The 9,382-nt window shown below is 44.0% G+C and overlaps 1 protein-coding gene across 1 annotated transcript in view; it reads right to left on the minus strand.

The window, feature by feature from the left end:
* Positions 1 to 5,644: 5,644 nt before the first annotated feature.
* LOC124005159 (TCDD-inducible poly(ADP-ribose) polymerase) overlaps positions 5,645 to 9,382 on the minus strand; it is a 38,515-nt gene continuing 34,777 nt past the window's right edge. The window contains exons 6-8 of the mRNA XM_046314149.1: positions 8,475 to 8,756; positions 7,108 to 7,365; positions 5,645 to 6,114 (exon numbers count right to left, since the gene is read on the minus strand). Coding sequence (XP_046170105.1) covers positions 5,925 to 6,114; positions 7,108 to 7,365; positions 8,475 to 8,756 — 730 coding nt within the window. The 3' untranslated portion in view covers positions 5,645 to 5,924. The remainder of the gene's footprint in view (positions 6,115 to 7,107; positions 7,366 to 8,474; positions 8,757 to 9,382) is intronic.

Raw genomic sequence — 9,382 nt, forward strand, 5'->3', positions numbered from 1 at the left:
GAAGAGAGAGAGAGAGGGAAGAGACAGAGAGACAGGAGAGAGAGAGAGGGAAGAGACAGAGAGACAGAAGAGAGAGAGAGGGAAGAGACAGAGAGACAGAAGAGAGAGAGGTAGAGAGAGGGAAGAGACAGAGAGAGGGAAGAGACAGAGAGACAGAAGAGAGAGAGAGAGGGAAGAGACAGAGAGACAGAAGAGAGAGAGAGAGGGAATGCTATAGCAGAACAGGGCCAGTAAAGAAATCAAAAAGGGTGGGTGGGACATAATGGGTGGGACATAATGGGTGGAACATAATGGGTGGGACATAATGTGAAAAATAGACCTTTATGTAAACAACAAGAGAAAGTAAGATAAATAGAGAGGGAGTGCAGATATAAATGAGTTAGTTGTCAGATAAATCTGGTGTGACACATCACTTCTAATTTCTGAGACTTATGTTTTTGTTGTACATTGTTCAAATAAACTTCATAAATAAATCAAGCAGGGGGAAGGTTGGCTGAGGAGCTTGGTTGGAGGGGATCCAGGAGAGGGGAAGAGGCCTGCTGTTGTTACCCCAGCACACTGCCTCCAGGCTGGGGAAGGCTGCTTCTTCTGCCAGGCCCGCTCTCTAGAGTTCTGGACTCCATTAAACTCAGAGCTCAGGCACTCTGGGGAATGGGGGAGAAAGGTGAAAGAGGAGGGAAAGAAAGAGGGGACAGGGAAGTGAGAGAAGAGAGGGCTTGTGTTGGGAGTAAGGATTGGACGGGATGGGTAGGGAAATTATTTACTTGTTGTTTGTCTCCACATTCTTCAAATGAGAACAGGGTGATCAGACAGACACATAAAACCATGACCAGGGTTTTCTGCTATAATGTATCAAATATCACACATCATTATATTATTTTATACAATGGGTGGGTCTTATCCTGGATGCTGATTGGTTAAAACCGCTTTCCAGCCAGTGTCTATTCCACAAGGCTGTGACGTTGAAACGCTTATTTACTGATCCATCTCACTGAGCAATCCACTGTCTCATCAACCCAGCCAGGCAATTTATAAACCTGATTTCCACTGTAAAAAGTGATTTTTATTTTATTTTTAACGTTATCTTCCATTTTTTTAGACTAGGATTTGCTTTCAACCGCAGACATTTGTATAGGCCTTCCTGCCCGTCTCTCTGACCTTTTCAACATAATTTCAATGTTGAAATTCTGTCTCTCCTCTCCAATTTGAGGATTAACATGTCAAAAAAGAAAGTCAAATGAAACAAAATACACCTAGTGTGCCATCTTTCCAGCTTCAGTTTCAAGTGATTGCATTAGCTGTGTAGTTGGCTAGCTCCTCTGAACAGTGTCCTGATGAGAGAGCACATAGAAATGGTAATGGATGTATCCAAATAAATGTCACTAAACTAAATAACTTTGCTGTTATTCTGGCTGCACTGTTTGACGTGACTGTGTTAGCCTTAGTTGGCTAGCTAGCAAGCGCAGGATAAGAATGTTTGATGTGACTGTGTTAGCCTTAGTTGGCTAGCTAGCAAGCGCAGGATAAGGTTTGACGTGACTGTGTTAGCCTTAGTTGGCTAGCTAGCAAGCGCAGGATAAGAATGTTTGACGTGACTGTGTTAGCCTTAGTTGGCTAGCTAGCAAGCGCAGCAACACTTTCTGAATGCATTGTATATCTCAGACAGCATTCTGTCTCCTAGCAACACTTTCTGAATGCATTGTATATCTCAGACCGCATTCTGTCTCCTAGCAACACTTTCTGAATGCATTGTATATCTCAGACCGCATTCTGTCTCCTAGCAACACTTTCTGAATGCATTGTATATCTCAGACCGCATTCTGTCTCCTAGCAACACTTTCTGAATGCATTGTATATCTCAGACCGCATTCTGTCTCCTAGCAACACTTTCTGAATGCACTGTATATCTCAGACCGCATCCTGTCTCCTAGCAACACTGAAACACTAAAAACATTTGATTTGAATGACATGAGAAAGTAGTCAAGACGACTAGCTTGATTGAGCCTCCGCCATGTATATCTCACAAGGTCAGGATATTAAACCTCCTCCATGTATATCTCACTAGGTCAGGATATTAAACCTCCTCCATGTATATCTCACTAGGTCAGGGTATTTAAACCTCCTCCATGTATATCTCACTAGGTCAGGATATTAAACCTCCTCCATGTATATCTCACTAGGTCAGGATATTAAACCTCCTCCATGTATATCTCACGAGGTCAGGATATTAAACCTCCTCCATGTATATCTCACTAGGTCAGGATATTAAACCTCCTCCATGTATATCTCACTAGGTCAGGATATTAAACCTCCTCCATGTATATCTCACTAGGTCAGGATATTAAACCTCCTCCATGTATATCTCACTAGGTCAGGATATTAAACCTCCTCCATGTATATCTCACTAGGTCAGGATATTAAACCTCCTCCATGTATATCTCACTAGGTCAGGATATTAAACCTCCTCCATGTATATCTCACTAGGTCAGGATATTAAACCTCCTCCATGTATATCTCACTAGGTCAGGATATTAAACCTCCTCCATGTATATCTCACTAGGTCAGGGTATTAAACCTCCTCCATGTATATCTCACGAGGTCAGGATATTAAACCTCCTCCATGTATATCTCACTAGGTCAGGATATTAAACCTCCTTCATGTATATCTCACTAGGTCAGGATATTAAACCTCCTCCATGTATATCTCACTAGGTCAGGATATTAAACCTCCATATATATCTCACGAGGTCAGGATATTAAACCTCCATATATATCTCATTAGGTCAGGGGTATTTAAGCCTCCATGTATATCTCACTAGGTCAGGGATATTTAAACCTCCTCCATGTATATCTCACTAGGTCAGGATATTAAACCTCCATATATATCTCACTAGGTCAGGATATTAAACCTCCATATATATCTCACTAGGTCAGGATATTAAACCTCCTCCATGTATATCTCACTAGGTCAGGATATTAAACCTCCTCCATGTATATCTCACTAGGTCAGGATATTAAACCTCCTCCATGTATATCTCACTAGGTCAGGATATTAAACCTCCTCCATGTATATCTCACTAGGTCAGGGTATTTAAACATCCATGTATATCTCACTAGGTCAGGATATTAAACCTCCTCCATGTATATCTCACTAGGTCAGGATATTAAACCTCCTCCATGTGTAACTCTGTGTTGTTTTTTTCTGTTGCACTGCTTTGCTTTATCTTGGCCAGATCGCAGTTGTAAATGAGAACTTGTTCTCAACTGGCCTACCTGGTTAAATAAATAAAAGTTGAAATAAATAAAATAAAAAAATGGGTCCCATCCTTTAAAAAGAGCACAGAATGCCACCCGCAGAACAGAAGCAGATTAACTGGCAAAATCATTTCCTACGCACTCACGTCGATTGCACTCACGTCGATTGCACTCACGTCAATTTGTACTCACGTAGATTGTACTCACGTAGATTGTACTCACGTAGATTGTACTCACGTCGATTGCACTCACGTCAATTTGTACTCACGTAGATTGTACTCACGTAGATTGTACTCACGTCGATTGCACTCACGTCAATTTGTACTCACGTCGATTGTACTCACGTCGATTGCACTCACGTAGATTGCACTCACGTCGATTGTACTCACGTAGATTGTACTCACGTCGATTGTACTCACGTCGATTGTACTCACGTCGATTGCACTCACGTCGATTGCACTCACGTCGATTGTACTCACGTAGTAGTTATTTAAAAAACAAATATACAGGACCAGTCAAAGTTTGGACACCCCTACTCCTTCCAGCTTGTTTCTTTATTTGTTCAAGAGAGTGCAAATCTGTCATCAAGGCAAAGGGTGGCTACTTTGAAGAATCTCAAATCTAAAATATATTTAGATTTGTTTAACCATTTCTTTTGTTACTAGATGATTCCATAATGTGTTATTTCATAATGTTAATGTCTTCACTATAATCCTACAATTAGGAAAATAGTAAAAATAAAGAAAAACCCTTGAATTACCCCATAGCAACAGATGTGGGACACACGCACGTACGCACGCACACACGCACACATACACACTCGACTCCTCTCCCACCACAAACAACCACAAGCTCAGATGTTCAACAGTTGTTCCATCCCTGAGCCCAACTCAAGAGAAGACTTGATGTGTGAATGCAAATACAGTTGTAGCTGTTTGAGAACGCATGCAACATTGACCAAGAATGGAAGATTTGATTAACCAATGTCAAGTCCTAGCTGATGGTTCTCAGACCCACCCCGCTACCCTGAAACACACACATGCTGTTGTGACAATTTTCCCAAGAATCTCTGTGCAGTCAGACCTTTTATTTTGTGCCACCAGGGCCACAATAATTTGTCCCCTCTCTGATTGTCAGAGTGTGACACCCCTCATCATGGATTTCAGTGTTGTCAGCACTGCCACTGACTGGGTGGGGTCACTCCACCGGAATTCCCACCGGCTAGGTGCAAGTTCGTCAAGGTTCTCATTAGCAGCTTTTAGAAATTCCTTGTATATTATGCTCTTATGACTGCGTTTATCTTTCTGTCTTGGCTGCATCTAGGCTACTTACAGTAGGCCCATAAAACAGGACCAGTGTTTGCTGAGGTTGTAGAAAGAGTGTACTCAACTGCCAATGAAATATAAAACTGGGCAATAAAAGCAGCCTGGACAGCGCTATGATTTTCTCTTTTAGATTATTTATTTACTCAATGTTACATTAACTAACATAAATAAACATTTTTATGAACAAAAGGCACACAGTTCAAATATAAACAAGAACGTACGTACAGCTTATCTCACCAAATATGTCTGCCCTCTGAGAGAAAGAGGTCTTAGAGAGAGAGAGAGAGATTGGGGTTATGTTTTACACAGAAACTCCAGCACTGAGTCTCAGTGACTCTGTCCACTGTTCAGTCCCGATGGGGATCCAAAATGGCAGACGCCAAGGCAATTATCCATTCACACAACGTTGGGTCCAAATTAAACTGTCCACTGTTCAGACCCAAAATGGCAGACGCTAATGTCTATTCTCACAGCATTGTGTCCAAATGAATCTGTTCAGACTCAAAATGGCAGACGCTAATGTCTATTCTCACAGCATTGTGTCCAAATGAATCTGTTCAGACCCAAAATGGCAGACGCTAATGTCTATTCACACAGCATTGTGTCCAAATGAAACGCCATCCACTGTCCAATTTAAGGGCTTCAAACCAACAGCATACAGATGGAAGCTGCTGTGGTTGACGGGTGTAGGGAGGAACCAATAGATCTCAGATGTTGACAGTACCGGTTAACTCTTCATACTGATGATGCAGTATGAGGTAGCTCTGGTTTGGTTCGGTCTGGTCTGTTCTCAGCCACAGTACTGGGTTTGGTTCGGTCTGGTCTGTTCTCAGCCACAGTACTGGGTTTGGTTCGGTCTGGTCTGTTCTCAGCCACAGTACTGGGTTTGGTTCTGTCTGGTCTGTGTCCGATAGCCACGGTACTGTGTTTGGTTCGGTCTAGCCTGTTCTCAGCCACAGTACTGGGTTTGGTTCGGTCTGGTCTGAATACCTAGGATAGGATAAGTATCCCCCCCCCGCCCCTTTAAGATTTAGATGCACTATTGTAAAGTGACTGTTCCACTGGATGTCATAAGGTGAATGCACCAATTTGTAAGTCGCTCTGGATAAGAGCGTCTGCTAAATGACTTAAATGTAAATGTGGTCTGTTCTCAGCCACAGTACTGGGTTTGGTTCTGTCTGGTCTGTTCTCAGCCACAGTACTGTGTTTGATTCGGTCTGGTCTGTTCTCAGCAACAGTACTGGGTTTGGTTCAGTCTGGTCTGTTCTCAACCACAGTACTGGGTTTGGTTCAGTCTGGTCTGTTCTCAGCCACAGTACTGGGTTTGGTTCAGTCTGCTCTGTGTCAGATAGCCACGGTACTGGGAACCTCTTCGTACTGGATGATAAAGTAGGGGTAGCTCTGGTCGTCGTTAAAGATAACATAGATCTGGGGGTCCACCCAGTTGTCTACACACGAGTCGTACAGGTCACTGGAGGGGTCGCGGGGGCTGAGTGGGGGCGGCCGACGCATGGAGGGGTTCCCCACTGTAAACCTGGAGACACAGAGGAGAGAGGAACAATGTCAAGTTCTGCGAGTGCTCACCAAATGGAACAATCATGGATGACTAACCAGTAGTGGTCTACTGAGTTCAGGAAGAGTTTTCTTCAACCACATTTCTGTGTGATGCTATAAATCACAGTAATCCCATAAAGACTGTCAGTGAGGACATAGTAATCCCATAAAGACTAGTAACCTGTCAGTGAGGACACAGTAATCCCATAAAGACTAGTAACCTGTCAGTGAGGACACAGTAATCCCATAAAGACTGTCTGTGAGGACACAGTAATCCCATAAAGACTAGTAACCTGTCAGTGAGGACATAGTAATCCCATAAAGACTAGTAACCTGTCAGTGAGGACATAGTAATCCCATAAAGACTAGTAACCTGTCAGTGAGGACATAGTAATCCCATAAAGACTGTCAGTGAGGACACAGTAATCCCATAAAGACTGTCAGTGAGGAAATAGTACCTCCATAAAGACTAGTAACCTGTCAGTGAGGACATAGTAATCCCATAAAGACTGTCAGTGAGGACACAGTAATCTCATAAAGACTGTCAGTGAGGACATAGTACCTCCATAAAGACTAGTAACCTGTCAGTGAGGACATAGTAATCCCATAAAGACTAGTAACCTGTCAGTGAGGACACAGTAATCCCATAAAGACTGTCAGTGAGGACACAGTAATCCCATAAAGACTAGTAACCTGTCAGTGAGGACATAGTAATCCCATAAAGACTGTCAGTGAGGACACAGTAATCCCATAAAGACTAGTAACCTGTCAGTGAGGACACAGTAATCCCATAAAGACTGTCAGTGAGGACACAGTAATCCCATAAAGACTGTCAGTGAGGACACAGTAATCCCATAAAGACTGTCAGTGAGGACATAGTAATCCCATAAAGACTAGTAACCTGTCAGTGAGGACACAGTAATCCCATAAAGACTGTCAGTGAGGACACAGTAATCCCATAAAGACTACTAACCTGCCAGTGAGCACTTTGGCCAGGAACATGGAGTGGATCCCTTTAGGAGAGCGCTTGGAGAAGTTATGGGAGTAGACGGCCTTGCGGGCGAAGTAGGAGCCTTGTCCGAACATGGTGGCGTGTTTACCACTGACACGCGGGTCAAAGTTGTGTTTGCAGATGCCCTCTACCACCTCAGTGGAGGTGCCGTGGAAAAGGTGACGCTCGCTCAGCATCCTGTCCATCTCCAAGAGACGACGAGACATGTACTCCTTCTTCCTGTCAGGGGGAGAGGGGGTATTAATGATGTCTTCAGTCTAGTGATCGTATGTGTGTTATTTTTGACATATTTAGTGGTTGATTGTTTACACTTTTGAACCAGATACAATGAAACAGCTTTAACTCTACAGTCTAGTCTATTTGATTCACTGATTCTACCAAGTACGACACACACACACACACACACACCACCCCCTGACTCATCCTCTCTGTGCTCTATTCCCTTCTGCCGTATCTATGGCAACGGACTGTATTTAAAAAAAATCAAGGACCCACTTCCTGTGCTTCTGAATCCCGGTTCTCACGGTCTCACCTTCACAAGTGGGTTACACTAATCGTGAGAGCCCAGCTGTGTGTTCAGACACACACACACACACACTGAACACACACACACACACACACACACACACACACACACACACACACACACACACACACACACACACACACACACACACACACACACACACACACACACTGAACACACACACACACAGCTTGGCTCTCACCATTCGTACAGAACAAAGCACCCACAGCATTCAGTCATATTGAAACACAACACTAACCACAACAACACCAATGACCTCTTTTTTGGCCCCAATTGAAAGCATTCTGGTGCATTCTGGCATCAGAGCCATTTAGCCTGGAACAGACCACTTCCAGAGCATTCATATTCAGGGCCATAGCAGAGAGACATCCTAGGTCTGGTCCAAAGCAGGATCAGACATCAGTCTGTCCCCTAGGTCTGGTCTAAAGCAGGATCAGACATCAGTCTGTCCCCTAGGTCTGGTCTAAAGCAGGATCAGACATCAGTCTGTCCCCTAGGTCTGGTCTAAAGCAGGATCAGACATCAGTCTGTCCCCTAGGTCTGGTCTAAAGCAGGATCAGACATCAGTCTGTCCCCTAGGTCTGGTCTAAAGCAGGACCAGTGTAGCAGACATCTATCTACAGGAACACAAGAGCCGTGATTCAGTCATTCACAATAAACTAACTGCTAATAAGTGTGTAGCTACTAACTCAACCATCTCCTTACCTCCACCAGGACCCAGGTGAACTTCTGTGTAATAACATACCTATTTAATAACTGTGTAATAACTATGATAACTCACCGCTTGTATTTCTCCCAGAGGAAGGGGTTCTGGACGCGGAGGATCTTCAGGATGCGGAACTTGGTTTCGGACACCGTCTTGTGGAAGAGGGTGTAGACGGTCCGATAGCTCCGGTCGTCACGGGATACCGGAACCTGCAGGAAGTCCTGGCTGGTCGTCATGGGTAACCATGTTTCCGGGAATACGCTGGGAGAGTTGGTGAAGGTGGGAGAGAGGGGGAGAGAAACAGACAGATCCAGAGTGGAGGAGGAGATGGGGAAAGAGGAGAGGCCACCAAGAGTCCTGGAAAAGAGAAGAATGGGAGGGAGGGGAGAGTCAGATTTATACACCAGTCCTGGGAATATTATATTGGGAGGGAGGGGAGAGTCAGATTTATACACCAGTCCTGGGAATATTATATTGGGAGGGAGGGGAGAGTCAGATTTATACACCAGTCCTGGGAATATTATATTGGGAGGGAGGGGAGAGTCAGATTTATACACCAGTCCTGGGAATATTATATTGGGAGGGAGGGGAGAGTCAGATTTATACACCAGTCCTGGGAATATTATATTGGGAGGGAGGGGAGAGTCAGATTTATACACCAGTCCTGGGAATATTATATTGGGAGGGAGGGGAGAGTCAGATTTATACACCAGTCCTGGGAATATTATATTGGGAGGGAGGGAGAGTCAGATTTATACACCAGTCCTGGGAATATTATATTGGGAGGGAGGGAGAGTCAGATTTATACACCAGTCCTGGGAATATTATATTGGGAGGGAGGGAGAGTCAGATTTATACACCAGTCCTGGGAATATTATATTGGGAGGGAGGGGAGAGTCAGATTTATACACCAGTCCTGGGAATATTATATTGGGAGGGAGGGGAGAGTCAGATTTATACACCAGTCCTGGGAATATTATATT

Source organism: Oncorhynchus gorbuscha, linkage group LG19, assembly GCF_021184085.1.
Source record: "Oncorhynchus gorbuscha isolate QuinsamMale2020 ecotype Even-year linkage group LG19, OgorEven_v1.0, whole genome shotgun sequence".
Classification (NCBI taxonomy): Eukaryota; Metazoa; Chordata; class Actinopteri; order Salmoniformes; family Salmonidae; genus Oncorhynchus; species Oncorhynchus gorbuscha.